The sequence below is a fragment of the Anoplolepis gracilipes genome, chromosome 17 (genome assembly GCF_047496725.1).
Source record: "Anoplolepis gracilipes chromosome 17, ASM4749672v1, whole genome shotgun sequence".
NCBI classification, from domain to species: domain Eukaryota; kingdom Metazoa; phylum Arthropoda; class Insecta; order Hymenoptera; family Formicidae; genus Anoplolepis; species Anoplolepis gracilipes.
In genome coordinates this window covers 7216612-7233971 of record NC_132986.1, presented here as the reverse complement: position 1 = coordinate 7233971, position 17360 = coordinate 7216612, and the positions used below count along the sequence as shown (strand labels likewise).

The following is a 17360-nucleotide window of genomic DNA, read 5'->3' as shown; positions in this document are numbered from 1 at the left end:
AATCTCAATTCTCTTAAAAGATATCGGACTAGTGACGCGAAATAGTTACATTTAGAGAAGATATTTTTCTTTGGAAGAGAATGTATTTTGAAAATGTTTTAAAAATGTTTCAGAGATTTTTATGTTTTCTAATATGATAATTATAAGAATGGTCATGGTAAGAAAATCTTCTGAGAATTTTTGAAATATTTTTCCTAAAGGATTTTACAACTTCTTCAAACAATTCTAGAAATATTTGGAGGAATCTTAGAATATTCGGTTGATATACATATATATGTATATACACAGATTTGCACAAATCTGACTTATTTTTTGCTATACATAATTATATGCATAATATTACACAAATATTTTTATAAAATTTGTAATAGATTTTTTTCGAAATATTTGTAAGATATTTTCTCGTTTCGCGTCAACAATCCAACCTATGATTAATAATTCCAGTTGAAAAGTCCTCGTGTCCGCGCTTTGAAAATTCCCTGACGCTTCTAATTAGCGACGGCATCAAGTATATATATGTATATATAATACATTACAAACTCCGTATTACATGCGCTTTTTTCTCTCATACAAGTCTGTCGCTTACCTTCTCATATAAATATTTAGTGATTACTTCTTATATGCAATACTTATACCTCTAATCACTATCTCGTCTTTGCTGAAATTGGTGTTTAATAATCGAACATGCCGTACGAGAACTGTAATTTCGCGATAACGATAAATGTTAAAAAATAATTGCACTCCACGCTCTAAACAATTTCTTATCACTCTAGCATAACAATAATGATACAGTAATAATAAATTGATCGTAAAACTACATAACTCTCGCGATTACCACAAGAAAATAATTTTTATCTCTCTCTCTCTCTCTCTCTCTCTCTCTCTCACACACACACATACACACACACACACACACACTCACTCACTCACTCACTCACTCACTCACTCACTCACTCACTCACTCACTCACTCACTCACTCACTCACTCACTCACTCACTCACTCACTCACTCACTCACTCACTCACTCACTCACTCACTCACTCACTCACTCACTCACTCACTCACTCACTCACTCACTCACTCACTCACTCACTCACTCACTCACTCACTCACTCACTCACTCACTCACTCACTCACTCACTCACTCACTCACTCACTCACTCACTCACTCACTCACTCACTCACTCACTCACTCACTCACTCACTCACTCACTCACTCACTCACTCACTCACTCACTCACTCACTCACTCACTCACTCACTCACTCACTCACTCACTCACTCACTCACTCACTCACTCACTCACTCACTCACACACTCGCAATAAATAATCTTTCTAAATTAGGTTTCGTATGTGCGTAAAATGTGCAAGATGTACAGTGATACGTATAAAAGTCTCGTCTTCCACACGGAAGCTCTCAAAGTTGCAAAAATACAAGAGAACGGGATGACTATCCTGCGAGTACTCTCGTACGGCAATCGAACGCACCAAATTTGCCTGACATATTTACAATACATAGGGTGTCACGTAAAGTAATCCTCCGGTCTATCCTACCTATATCTTTAAAATATAAAAAAAAAAACTTAGTTCAATTGTGAGTCTCGAAAAACAAAAATCTTTTTTTATTATTTTATTATACATTCCAGTATCGCGACCAGGCTTCTATGCGACACATCATGTATAACGTGTTCGAGAAATGAAGCATAAGTCAGAAAAATAGTGGAATAAATAACACTCTGATTTTTTTATATAGTTATAATAATTTCAACAATTTAATTTAACAAAGTATATTTTAGAGTGTTAGTATAATAGATAAAATATAGTTAATAAATAAATTATATATATATATTTTTTTTTAAATTATACATAATTATATGTCATTATTTTTTATTATAGTTAATATCGCGACGTAATTTAACGTCCTTGTAATTTGTGACTTATACTTCTTTTTCGGGAGCACATTGAATTATTTTCTTCTATCTCTCACAGAGTCTCAAATTATCCTAGGTATTTCTGATTATTTAATAATAATATTATATGATACAACGTTTTCTTTAAGCTATATTGAAATATTATCTTGAACTGTTTCTCCTTCACACATTCGCTTCCGCTTTCTCTTTTATTTTTCCGTTTAGTAATTAATTATTAAGTCGCGTAACGAAGAATATTCAAGTAATTCTTATTAAATCTCTCAGCAAAATGATATCTTAGCCATGACTTATTCTGGATTAATTTCCTCAGACCTTTTATTCTGATCTCTTATCAGAACACAAAATTATTTTCTGTATTTTCATTTCATGTTTATCACGTTTTTCTTTTTTATACTATTTCCACATTGAATTTAAATCTGATATTAAATAACAGTGAATTTCAAGACTAAAACAGGATAGGCACATTAAAAAAGAACGACAATTGTTATGTATAATTTTATTTTCTTTTTTTTTATTTAATGTAATTCTAAAGATTATTTTTTCTCATAATTTGTAATCGAATTTTCTTTTTAAAAATGTACGTGATATATTTAATATTTTTTTAACAAACAATCTTTTTTTTACAGAAAATCATTTTAAATATTCAATTTCACAAGAATAAATAACGACAATTTGAATAATTTAAATCTTATGTCTGAGGAGACAGTCACAAAAAAAATTACAGAAAAAAACAACAAAAACTGATTACATATTTACATATCGGATAAGGGTATTGGAATGTTTAATCACAGGAACGATGATAAAAGGAACGCATCTTAAACGCATACTCAATATCCCCCGCATATCTCGTATTTTTTTTATCGGAATTTTCATGCACGTGCCATTTCGTACAACGAAAATATTAGTTGAATCTTATCTCAAGCAATTCTAAAGCTTATCACTTCGCATTTATGATTTATTTATTACTTCGATTTTTTCGCTTGTGGAAGAGCAAGCAGTATAAATTAAATTAATTAACACAAGAGCCTGTTAACATTTTTTCATTAAATTTACATGGACTAAATCACTAAAAAAATATAACAACATAGTTTCTTTTATTTCCTATTACTAAAAAATTGAAATCAGCGATCAGTGGAAAATTTCAACAAAGCTAATGTGAAGTAATAAGTCGGATCACTTTGAAAAACAGTTGAATAGATTCAGAGAGTTTTAGACGGAGCTAAGATAAGTATGGATCGATTACGTAACGCGAAAGGAAAAAAATTTTAATTGTACCGTTCGCCATCTGTCCTCCTAAGCTTTCCTCACCGTGATGCTTTTAGCCGCAAAAAGATGCATTATTCACAGCCCGTGCTCTCGTTTGCACTTAATGCTTAAGTATGCTTGTCCACACATGAACGTGAAGCTTCACACATGTCTCACTACACTCTATGACAAGACGTGATATGTTAGTGTATCCTAAGTCTTGACTGCGCTCGCTATCATTTCGTATATAAACCTTATCATTCGCGTATATTCAATGAATTTCGACCACACACATTCAGCAGGTATATATTCACGTTATTTCGAAATGTATAATTGTAATTAGGAGCTGATTTTAAGGACAAATTGTACAAACATCAATTTACTGTGTTGATCGGGGTTAATTAAATAATTCATATTTATTAGCCAAGTATTCGTCAAAATTTTCAATTACTTTTGTTAAGTTTAGTTTGGTTAAGTGATTTTTCGTTTTTCTTTCTTTCTGATTCTAGTTTTGTACGAAAGTTAATAATTGGTTAAACTAAAATTAAATGTTTGTCTGATGTCAATTTAAAACTGCTAAAAACTGCTTTATTTGAGATATTGCTACTGACAATAATTCTGAAGATCAATCCATGTTAGTTGGAAGAAAAATACAATTCTTACTGAAGAATTCTTATATCTTACTTTGAGGCAAACAGGCAACTCTATTTCATATCTAAATATACGCGAGCAAAGTGTGCGTATTCTCGCTCATCTTCAAACAATTAAGTACCACTTCTTCATGTTACACAGCCCCTCGCGCTCATATTGTTAAATATAATATAAATACACACACATATATATACATATATATATATATATATATATATATATATATATAATATTATATTTAATATAAAAACATAGTTATTCACATTTTCTCTTAATTTCTATATAATATGAATGTTTTAGGAAGACAGAAGTGAGAGAATGTCATGTGACGAGAAACTTTATCCGCGATATTCCCCTCCCTCCTGTATATTCTTTCATTACGCACTCTAATCCATTCTATCTTTAGAATCGTACGGTAGTTACTCGCTAGTATGGAAGGGTTGAAAAGTCGTTCTAACTCGGATCGCATTAATATTCAAAACGAATTACTGGCTGACTCATTATTGTTAACAGGCTATCGTACGATTTCTCAGATTCGTTTTACGGTTCATTGCTTCTTTTTATTCGCTAACGAGACATATCGTGCACGATGATCGCCTAACGGTGAGTAAGACATATAAGTCGTTAAAGCGGAAGCTCTTTAAATTCCTTTGAACGATAATAGTTTGTTTTGTGTATATAATATCGTGGCTTAGCTTTCGGGATACTAGAGCTTCCTTATCCTCTCGCCTTTTTTTCTCATATGTTTTTTTCTCTTTCTCTTTCGTACTATCTTTCGCACAGCACACACACATTCTCTCCTTTGGCACGTTAGCTCGTATGCTACTCTCTACTCGCTCTCTAACCTATCTTCGCGATAAAAAAATATGAGGAATAAAAATGTATCACGTAACAACAACCTCCTCCCATAGGAAGAGAGGCAAACTGAGGGCGAGACCCTCACGCAGCGGTGAGATACTCGACAACTCTCATATGAAAGCATCTTTCTCCTCTTTGTAATCTGTAACACTGACGCGCTTTAGCTTCGCATTAATCTTCCCGCATCTCCTGCGCGCCAAACTTCCTGGAATTTTTAATTTTACAGAGTCCTTCTGTAATAATACAATATGTAAACGATATTTCGTCGGCTTTATTCATTTTTTCGCGTTTTTGATAAAGGAAAGAAATATCAAAAGCGATCAATCTCCAATAATGGATGGCGCAGGATTAATTGGAGATTCTAAATATAGAGAGGCCATATCACTAAATGACATCTGCTTTAAGGATTATCAAATCTTACAGAATATTTCTCATTATTCTCATTATTCTCATCTTTCTCATTATTCATTCAAACTTCTTATTTTCAACAAATCACACTACGCATCGGTGTGCTATAAATGTCTGCAGCTAGATCAGGATACAAATAACCGGAATATTCAAAATCGCATCTTCTCGTCAATGAATCGGCATTTTCAGAAGAAGGACGTCACGCTTCTCTCGCAAATAGATTTCGCACGAATAATTTTCGTTCTTGACTTGTTCCATTGACGAATGGCAAGCTCCAAAGACGTGCTGTTGCAACGTAAACGATCGTATTAACCTTGCTATTAGGAGTAAACTTGGCGCGCAGGAGCCTTCAGCCGAGCCAGGGTAGCCATCAGCTGGGTTGCGGTGGCGTCAGTCTCACCAGAAGCCACGTGTATAACTTCGGCTTCCGCTTATCGCTCAGTTCGTACTGCAAGTTGGCTAGCCCGTCAGTGGAAAATCTCTTCTTGCCTGTTTTCAGGAACTCGTACCTGTCAAACAATAAATATTCAGTACAACAGTATTAGAAAGCTAATTATAATATCGTTGATAAAAGATGGTGGTTTCTCTTTGATTCACCTCTTCGGATTGGCTTTCTCTTTTTTGTGTGTGAGCATCTTGTAGCGTGCAACATTCGCCGGATACCGCGAGATATGCAGGCCATGGGCCTTGATGCGATTCGCCATATCGTCATCCTCGCCACCCCAACCCCAGAAGACGTTGCTGAAGCCGTTCACCAGTTGGAAGTGTTCGCGCGACATTGCGGATACACCGCCAAAGAGATCGGCGTAAGGTAACCTGCGGAATGAATACTTGGAAATATTAAAAATAAATCTTTTCAAAGAAAAAAAAAATTTATTTAACGTACCAGATATTGAGAATGTGTGTATGTGTGTATTATATCACAGATCTAAATCATATATATTTCTAAAATTAAATTTACTTCATTTATTTAAATTTTGATTTTAGTTTATATATTTAAAATCTATATGTATATAATTATATTTTATATCTTATATATTAAATTAATTTTAGAAAATGTGAGAGAATTGCACTTTCACCTATACTTAAATTTGTCCACCGCGACCGACATGTGCCTGGGCTGCTCGGGACAGGTATACAAATTCCTATCGTCCTCCGGAAGTAGGTCAACATCATGAAAGATAAAACAGTCAAAGGTCCTTTCTTTCAGAGCTTCCACGTAACCGACATTCATAAGCATTGCCCGATTGAAGGCTCCGGTACCTGAGGGCAAAATGACATAACTAAATACTATCCTATAACTATAATAGGAATGCATAGTTGTATAATAATATTTTTCTATAAATAGATATTTAAATCTTTCGAAGCAAATCTAATAAATAAAATTAGTTTGATATAATTCGGCAATCTAAAAAAATCGTAATTTTGTTCTTTTAGAAATATCTAATTTTTTAATTGCTTAAGAAATTCCAACTATATAATTTTTGCAAATAAAACATTAATATATATATTTTATTTCGAACTCTTGTACGAAACTTTATAAATTATTAAATATTTATTTTATTTTCAGAAAACAGATATACAAAGTAAAAAGATCAAAAACCAGATTGAAATAATTCCCTATCAAAGTATGAAACTGTTTTAATAAATTGCAATTAGCCAAAATAATCAACATTCGCGAATTTACTAGTTCTTTGATTTGAAAAATATTTCATTATCATCAAATTTAATCAAATATTTAGTAAACTTTTGATTTCTGAACCGTATTAATATAATCTGCTATCATAGGTGTTCTCGACTACAAATTATAATCCGCGTGTTTTGAAAAAAACTTTCTTAACAAAGTCGCTATAATAAATTTATTTAAGAGTCAAAGGAAGTCTTGATCTTTTTCAGAAAGGCTGAAGAAGGTGCGCGTACAAATTGCTGTGGGTTTGAAGTTGCTGCTTTGCAAGACTTGATAAAAAGAGTGATGTTTGACGTAAGCCGTCTGGCGCAATTAAAAGTTTCGCGTCTTATTTTATCTTCGCGTTTGTTCGAGTGCCACGAATAAAAGTGGGTCACACGTAGGGAACAACTTTGGCAAGTTTTCCTCATATTTCTTGCCGTCTGCTTGTCACTTTCATCTTCCTAAACTAGAATTCATAATTAAATAATAGGCTCGAGTGCGCAATTAAGACAGAGACAACTTTATTTTTTAAGTTTAATTTACGAGATTATGCCTCTCTCTTTTTCTCTATTATAAAGTGTATTATAATAATATTTAATAAAAATATATTTCAATTACAAATGCATGAATTAATGTTTCTATTAGCATTTGTTTTTTACGCTAAAAGATTCATAGATTAAATTTATAGAACGCGCAACACGTTGGATATCCTTTGTGCGAAGGAAGAAGGAAATGAAAAAGTATAGAAAGAACGCAAGGATATAAAAGAAACTAATATCATCGTCGTAATAATAATGTCAATCATCGTAATAATAATACCTAACCAATATCATCGTCGTCTACCGTGTACGTTTATTTGAAAATAATTACGAGACCTAATAGGTTCCTTCTCAAAGAACGAAGAGGCAAAGGCTAACGCTCTCAAAGCGTTGGCTGTTTCTCTCCCGTTCGTCGTCGATTATTATTGGCTGAATAGACCTCGCGCTTGATCGAATCTCTTGAACGACCGTTATAAACAGAGACACACGCGGGAGGTGAATGAAGAGCGGTCACGAGGAGGCCAAGGACCTTGGCGGAGCGTTCGCCAAACGTGTCCAAAACGGGGATATAAACAGCCTTGTTTTTCCCGGTCTCGGCGAAAAAGTGTCTCAGCGCAAGTTTATTCCAGGTATTTTAGACATTTCTTTATATCGCGTCGGCGACCAAGTAAAAAGGGATGCGATAAAAGGGGACGACGAGAACGAACGGGAGCGTGGAATATGGGGGTGGTGGGTGACGATAAAAGGACGCAGGTGCAGCAAACAGTTTCGCAACAGGGAGAAATGGAAATTCATCCGCGCAGGAGCGCGAGAGAGACGGTTTCGATCTAAAAAATGTAAATGTCAAGCGATCTCTAATGGTATTTGTTACGGAGGTGATTCTCTTCGTCTCCCTGCGACACATCACATTGTTATGCGCTTCTTTCGAAAGAGACGTTGTACAATTACGTTTCTTGACGAAATAAAAATGCAAATGATGGAAGCGAGGTGCGATTTAGCTTAAAAAAAAAAAAAAAAAAAAAAAAAGAAACATCATTATACGTTGCTGTTTTTCACGATAGAATTTTTATAACCCGAACATACTTTTCTGTGATGCTATACAAAATTTTTTCTTCTGAAGTTTATGTATATTAATATTGATTTTTAAAAAGATTAATTGCAAGCACGTATCACTGCTTTAATCAACATCTTTTATCTTGGCTCAGATTTCACGCTAATTAATTCGTTTCTTGAGTTGAGTATAATCATAGTTAAACTCTAATTAAAATGTGATGCTCTATTGAATCATCCACTTATACCACAAGATACGAAACTCCATCGCATTTGTCTTTCGTTTCCGTCAATTCATCACTACTTCCGTCGCATTATTATTACGTCAGAAGATATAACTACGGCGCGACGATAAAAGGCGACGGACCGTTTATTAATGTACCTCATTCGCGATAGGCTCTTTTCTCGCGATTCTAATAAATACTAATGAACACCGCCTGAATGAATACCTTGTCTCGACAGGTACCTCTTCTTCCAACTAGCAATAAGCTCAATTCATTTCCATATCCGCTTTCGTGAAGACGTCGTTCGCTTATTTATTCGAGAAGAATTGCGTCTACGATATAACATTATGCGCTGCCACGCTTGTTCAAAGTGTGAAAAGGCTTCTATCTATATCCCTGACGTATATTTAAATTCCTCAAATATCTCATTGCATTTGCCTCTGGCCAGTATACGTAATATTTAATATATATATATATATATTAGACTATGTATAATTCGAGATGAAATTCTAGATAGAAATAAATTTATAATTTTGCACCTCTATATATATATATGTATAAGATTACAAAATTAAATTATACACATACAGATGTAAAGATAAAAGTACGAGGTACAAAATTGTAAATTTATTTCTATCTAGAATTTTATCTCGAACTAGACATAGCCTAATGCATATGTATATTTACAATATATATATTGTTTATTTTTTAAAATATTTTTTATACGCGACATGTAAAATTACAAATAGAATTCTGTGTCGCGAATTTTGCCGTAAATTTATAGATTGTCTAAGATGAGCTTCGATGCCTGGGAGTTGTCGCTGTCTACTTTTCCCATCATTTCGTCCACGCAAAAAAGGGTCGATTGCATTCCTGATTGTAAATATAGAGCTTAACGTACATCACGCTCCGCGAATGACGAAGAGAGTGAGCGGATTTCCTTGATATCGAAGACCGGACGGACACGTCGCTGTTAATGATTGTATACGATAATGAGAGCCTGGACGATAGTTACGATAATAAGAGTCTTTCTCGAACGAATGCACGTTCAATGTTTCCGACGGTTCTAGCCAAGCAATATTAATGGGCGGATTCTGTATCGCGCGAGAGAATGCCTGCAGTCGCGCGGCGACAGGTGCGACTAATTACGTTTGTCCGTGAGAGAAGCGTATCTCAAGAATCTTGTCTCTTTTCCGGTAGCAGACGTTCATGAAGAATGTTCTCTTTCCCTTCCTTTGCATTCGCGCGAAACTATGATATTCGTGATATTAGAGAGATTATGACTAAAACATGAATATTCTATTCAGATAATAATATTTAAATTTATCTGTTTAAATCTCTCTATCCAAAGCTAATATCAATCTAAATCTAATGTTATATATATTTATTCAATTTTTATCCCATTATTTTAAATAACAATATTATCATTGAATTATTATCTACTTTTATATTATAAAAGAAATGAACATTTTATTATCTTTATGTATCTTTATTATGTAATCTCGAAAGGAAAATTCCATCAAATGGGAAATATATTAATAAAATTTTGAGAAAACGCGCGAGAGATTAACACTTCCGATGGAACTTCTCTCATCTCTGCAACATCCTCTCCGAACTCTTATCCCATATCGAGAAATTGATTTTGTTCGGGGCAGAGGGAAGTACGTCATGAATCTAATTTCCTGATCTGCCCGTAGTCGTTCGATCGGGCTTACTGGACTGTCGCGACTTCGCCGCCGATCCTCTGGATAGTCCCCACGCGAGTCGATCCGATAAATATTCAACGCGGCACTAATTATGCAAAAGCGGAGTATTCAGTGGCTGACTTCGCTTTAATCCCGAGCCGAAGTGCAGAGAAGAGACGAACAGATAGAGAAAGAGTTCGGAATTTGAATTTCTAAATTGCAACCGAGCGGGAGCGTGTCCGACTCATTTAGGACAATTAAAATTGCATTAAATCATATACGTACACATTAATATTCGATTTGCGTATGTTACAAATAGAATTTTAGCGGGCTGATACGTTACAAGATTCATACACTCGTTTCATGTATTCTTTCTTATAAGTCGACGTTATAATCTTATATAAAATTACTTTGAAAAGGGATTTAGTGCTCCCTGCAGTAAATTTACTCGACTAATTAGAATTAAAAAATTTCACTATAAAATTAAATTTGTGCTTGTTTGTCACGATATTAAAAATAATTCGATAAATTTTTATCTCAATATCTTCGGCAAAGTAAGAGAATAATCTTGCATAAAATACATCTCCGCGTGCTGTAGATGATATTCATTCCACGAAAATAAACAAAGCAACCTTATTTACTGCAATACTTTATTGCAATACTTTCGAACTAAATATGAGAGTTATTTTTTCATTACCAACAAACCTTCTTCCGGCAATTTTTCTCTCTCATTCTTATCACAGAAAGATTTCTATTTAATTTAGATTATTTTTTTTTAATTTTTAAAAAGTGGATTCCAGAGCATTCTCGATTGAAATCGTCAATTAATTAAATTGAATGAAAAATTCATGGATATTATAATTTTGAATTTTCTTATATATTATATATGAATACACGTCATGTGAAGACGATTATATTCTTGATACTACGGCATTGCGGGAAACGCGGGAAAACGACAGTTGGCCTCTCAAATTCCAGGATTAGATAGAACTTAAGCTTGACTTACGCGAGGTCCTCGGGCAAAGCAGCTCGACAGTGAATAACAGTTCGGCGTATTTTCTCAAGCTCGTGTGCAGCAATGGCGAGAATAAATTGTTACTGTTTCGTCGTAATTAATCGTACTGGCGCGGTGAAATATCGTCTTCGTTAAATTATCGCGAGAATTCATTGCCCGACGATCTGTCGTAAATTAACGCCATTACAACGTAATAGCGATCCGATTGAAATAACTCCGCGAAGAATTGAATGGAAGAACTGGTGAAGAATTCTTTCCATTCACTTTAGAAGGATTATAAGTATAGAGGAGCAGTATGATATAATTTGTATTAAATAACTACGTAATATATGATACGTTCAAATGAAATGGAATTAAAATCGTTGTTTCGTAAAACTCTAAAAAAAGAATATTAATTAAATGCAAATTTGCCGTAATACTACCTTTTAGAAATATCAATACAATTATTTTTATTCGATGCTTTTCATCGTGAAACATTTAATTGTGCTAAAAAATGGCAAAACAGTCGTCTCTTCTTTATGCATATCTGTTTGCATACCGAATAAAAAGAAAAAAATGTGAATAAAGTACGATTTCATCAGAATTCCGTCACTAAAACTTTCGAACGAAAATAATTTTATATTGTATCAACATTTTCGAGAAACGTTTCGAATATACGACGAAACAGACATCGGAGGTAACACTGGCCCTGTTAAAATAATTGGAGATTTCTGTAAAGCGGCAAACGACGACATCAAACATGAAATCGATGTGAAACTTAATTGCAATACGCGATATTAAATGTGAGTAACAATATATAAAATATTTCCCAGGTATTTTTATTTACTAATTAATCAATTATAAAAACATATTAACTATATTTACATTAACATTGATTATTACACAGTTTTTTGTAAAAAATTTATTTTTGTTAAAATGTGTTATAAATGTACAAAAGACGTGCCGACATATCAGAATTAACTTTAATAACGAATCAGATATTAACTAAATATGATTAATAACAATTTTGTATCATATCCTTATAAAACTTCCCCTTTGCATGTAAATTCATTGAGCATCATACATGCACGAAAATATGCAGAAGCGTTGCATGAAATAACAAGAGAATTAATCATAGTCATATTTTGACATCTCGCATATGCATTAAGTAAACAAACTTAGTCAAGCGTTCCGCAATATTAATGAAGATAAATTACAAGTCTGTTCCTCTCTTCTCTCTTGTAACCCTCCAATATCTAAGATAAATAGCATTTTCTAGGGTGACTGAATGGAGAATGATAGATTCTGCATTCTAAAGATATTATTTTTTATAGTAATCTTCCTTGAATTTCTTGAAAATAATTATTTAATAAATTACTTTAAGATAAAAAAAAAAGAGAAATCAAATTTATATTTGTGTTCTCAAAAATTATTTATAAGAATAGCTATAATTCATTAATCGTATACAATTTCTTTATTAATCATTAATATAATTTAATAAACAGATTTTTTTATTTTTGTATTAATTATAAACATTCTTAAATTTATTAATTGTAAATGTTATATAAATATATATAAATTATAAATATATTATTATATGTATAATTACATATAAAATACATATAAGAAGTGAAAGAAGAGATCTAAAATATTCTGTAAGTAAAGATTTTCTATTCATGTAGATGAAAATGATTATGCTCTTATTATGTCGTACATTTATCATTCTTGCATCCTTTATCTCTTTCTCAAATTACTACAAGAGTCGTGCTTTGTAATCATCAGCTTTAAGAGCACGTCATAAAACGCCTCGTAAAGCTGCTCATAACAGACTTTGTAATTAAGATTTTAGGAATGTAATTACGATGTAAAGTCGGTGTCGGAGAGAGATGCTTTCGCGGAAACATATCTTCGTGCCGTCATTTAACAAACTGACAGAAACAACTACACCGGTAGCGCGCGAGATAAATTCAAAAAAGACTTAAAAAAATTTTATTTAAAAAAAATTCGTGGAATATTTCGCATCGTTTTGTTCAAAAGCGCTCACGTTGCCTCGGTCGATCGATTATTCGAGCTGAAGAAAGATACGAGAGAGAGAGAGAGAGAGAGAGAGAGAGAGAGAGAGAAAGAGATAGAGAGAGAGAGAGAGAAAGAGAGAGAGAGAAAGGGAGACAGAGAGAGAAGGGAAAAGGGCCTTTGTACAAATTTAATTAAAATTTAAGTCGAGGAGCTTAGAGACACTCTACGACGAACTCTGAAGCAGCCTCTTGCGCCCTGTGACTCTTGCTCCGCTGGCATTCTCCATCCGGTAGGAGGGTCTCCGTTCCGAGAGACAAGCAGGAAAATACGCGGGCAAGAGGAACGTCCGCTAGACGGCAATAAATCGTAGCAAAGCATCGGCTTACACGCACCAACGGTGCTGGCGAAGAGAAGCTTGGGAAAATCGTACGTTTATATTCGCTTCGCGGAAACAAACCGTGCGCTCTAGAAGATACTATAGGAATAGAACGGAATGTGTACGTCCGACTCGCGAATAAGAATTCACCGTTTCGTCGATACGTTGAAATATCGTTGAAGTAGCGATTCGATTCCTTTTAAATAGAAATTACATCGAGATCTATGGGGAAATTTATAATTATTATTATTTCAGTATTATTTTCATCACGTATTATATTTAATTTAAATAATAAAATATATATTAAAATCGTAAAGATTTGTAAAACTAATAATATATATATAAAAATAATTATTAACTTGTCTGTCGAAAAATTGTGCAAAGGATGAACACGAGAAACCACAGTTTCCTGTATACGAGAAATACAATTTGCGGTAAACAAAAAAATAAGCAGTTTGGTGGAACGCTCACGAATCGACTTACCTTCCTGTTCGATCACGAATATCTGATATTCGATCTGCTGACGCAGAAGGATCGGATGCAGATTGTAGAGAAGGGTCTGCAGATGCTGCGGTCGGTCGCGGAATGGAATGATTATGGCTACTCGATGCCTGGCGACACAGTCCGCGGGTCGACCCCTACCGCCCGCTTTCACCTCCACGAATGACCTCTCCATCTCGGACAACGGTGGCGGTGACTTACTGACGACCACCGGTCCAACTAGGAATAGATGGACCAGAGGATTGCAGAAGCAAAGATCATTCGAATGAAAATAAAATTTTTAAAATATGTAAAATTGTATTTATATATAGGGTGAACCAAAGGAACGATTTTCAAAATGAAATGTAATTTAAATATTTATTTTTTGTTACAATAATAGGACATAGAATGCCATTTGAGTATATTATCCATTATTTAGTACTAATTTTACTCATTTTTTAAATAGCACACATATTTTTCCTGTATATTAACGAAATCCAAGGTCAATATACAAGAAAAAATTACAACCATATCAGACAATATGATGCAAACAGCGATGCGAAACCTGCGTAATAAACTAGAGCAGTAGAATAAATGAAGGACATTTGATAAATGTGATGTTTAAAAAATGATTAAGATGAATAATAATAAATAGTAAGTAGTACTCAAATGGCATTACGGTATCTTGTTGTTATGTAATAAAAAATAAATATGTAACTCATATTTTATTTTTTTATTTGAAAATTGTTCGGTTCCTTTACTCATCTTATACTATATAAATGTAAATCGATTTTATGATATCGCTTATAGCGTTTGCTGTTTGTACAATGATGTCTGAACATGAAAATCGAACAATTATTAATGAATTTTTAGTAGATTTCGGACTGATAATATTTTCAAACAATATTCTTATTCAGCACTTTCTTGATAAATTATCAAATTTTTACATTTAGTCATCCTATTAATTAAATTAAAAAGCATTCATTTTTCAAGTTACTAGTATAAGAGGGACAACACTGAATCATTAACTAAATTAAAAGTCGATTATTAATGCATGACAGGAGCATTGTATAGTCTTGAAAGGAGATAAACCTTTTACGAATGCGAAATGCATTCCGAGAGACTTCCAATAGATTCTTTGTGAAGCAGATGTATGCATAATTCAAGCATACAAACTGGTTCATGTAATCGTACTCGATATTACTTTTTAATTTGCCTAGAACACTATTCCATTTTCTCTCTGGTGTATTATAAATTTTTTCATACAAAATCATAATTTTAATGAAAAGAATATTAACTCTCGCAATAGGATCTTTATATCGATTTTCTCGCAGACTTACCCAAATTCGGTGGGATGAGGGGACATCGTGGCATGGTCGTGTTATTAGTCGCGTTTGCCACTGGAAGTTCTCGCGCGGCTCCACCGCTGCCGACGAGATTTCTAGTCGGTACAGGCTCGAATCTAGACGAGTTCGACAGGGCTTTGGCCAGTATCGACAGTATCGTTGTCGAGGATACATTGCCACCCCCCGTTAAGTTTGGAACCGCGGTTGCCGGGCCGTATATGATCAGGCCGCGCGGATGGGTTCTATACGAGCGATCTGCGTATCTGTAACAAGCATAAAAAAGAAACAAAAATATATTAATATGTAAAAAAGTGAGACATTAAATCTAAAAAAAATCTACAAGCAAGTTACGCAAGTAAATTGTCATTTGGTTATTCGCGCAAAAATAGCATTTTATCAGTGTAGTTTTCATAAATTACATCTATTGATAAGATTTGCATAATTGTCGCTCGATTTATTGCAGGAAATTTTAATTTTTTTTCGCATATTGATGTCGCATAATCTGCTCTCTCTCTCTCTCTCTCTCTCTCTCTCTCTCTCTCTCAAGAGGAAAAAAACTATATATTAATGCTAATAGGTAAGCGTTAGAGATTCTATAATTATGTTCGCGAGAGATATCACCTTGCATACAACGCATATACACATCCGGGAGGCAATTATCTATCGATTGCGGCACATCGCAGCAGCTATTACGAGGCTGACTATGCAATGTCTTCCATAATCAAGGCAGCTGTCCGACGATTAGATGGCTGATCGACCGTCTAATCGCTGCAATTCGTGCCTTGAAGAATGCATCTTTGATTAGGTGCTGCAATAATGTCGTTACATTCCTAGTTTCAAACTAATCACGTTTATTGTTCAAGAAATTGAAAAATATACAGAATACTATTAGCTGTGCTTGAGTTTAGAAAGGCTTTCCTTCAATCCTTTGAACATGATGTTCTTTGATTATATATGCTTATCTATATTTACAAAAAATAATAAATATAAAATACATTCGCGTAAAAGTATCTTCTCTTTCTGTTAGATGTATTATTTTGACACACAAACCACATATGAGTCATGAAATCTTGTGCAAAGCAAGATAGAAAAATATTATATGTATATATATATATATATATATATATATATATATATATATATATATATATTTCAAATGTTCTGTTTTATAAAGCTCTTACTTAAGCTTATCTAAAAAAAAGTTTTCCACACCAAATAAAAAATTGCAATAATTATTTATTGACGGAAATTAAAATGTTTGTCTACTTTAAATGTGTGACTTATGATCGCTAAACTTTTATAATCAAACTCTGATTCGAAATTTGAATTGAACATTCGATTAAAATAGAAAGATATTTATAAAAGAATAAAATACAGATATATTTATTGAGCCAAAAAAATAAAATAGCCGAGGGCACAATCAATATGATTGCGCCAATCAATCAAGAGAAGCTAACGCGAGATTAAAATAATGCTTTTAAAGCTGTATTAAAATTGTCAGTGAAAAATCAGAACGACAATGATACATCCTGTGAAACGATTTACTCGCAGAATCTCAGAATTAAATCGGATGCCAACCTATCCAGCTCGTTTCCCTTGTTCATCTTGCAAAAATTTCTCGACCTATCTCGACGTAGGGACTTTTCAAGAAATTTGATGCGGCAGCACGGCCTGGAACTTTAAAAGCGATTTTCTCGTGCCACGGGCGTTTAGTGCACTTTTGCACCAGTTTCTTTCCTCAATTTTTGGTCTAGGATAAAACTCTATTCAAGGGTTTAAAACCTAAGAAAGATCTCGAAACCTTCAAGCCAGATTAAAACAAATTAGACTTCTTTGTAACTCTTTCTTTTTCACTTTCTGTTTAAAAAGAAATTAGTATTACTAATC

The 17360-nt window shown here is 33.6% G+C and overlaps 1 protein-coding gene across 5 annotated transcripts in view; it reads right to left on the bottom strand.

The window, feature by feature from the left end:
- Positions 1–4158: 4158 nt before the first annotated feature.
- LOC140675425 (beta-1,4-N-acetylgalactosaminyltransferase bre-4) overlaps positions 4159–17360 on the bottom strand; it is a 103515-nt gene continuing 90313 nt past the window's right edge. For all 5 annotated transcript variants that reach the window (XM_072909901.1, XM_072909897.1, XM_072909900.1 and 2 more), the window contains 5 exons: positions 15468–15736; positions 14131–14367; positions 6174–6357; positions 5692–5910; positions 4159–5603 (listed from right to left, as the gene is read on the bottom strand). In XM_072909901.1, coding sequence (XP_072766002.1) covers positions 5465–5603; positions 5692–5910; positions 6174–6357; positions 14131–14367; positions 15468–15736 — 1048 coding nt within the window. In that variant the 3' untranslated portion in view covers positions 4159–5464. The remainder of the gene's footprint in view (positions 5604–5691; positions 5911–6173; positions 6358–14130; positions 14368–15467; positions 15737–17360) is intronic.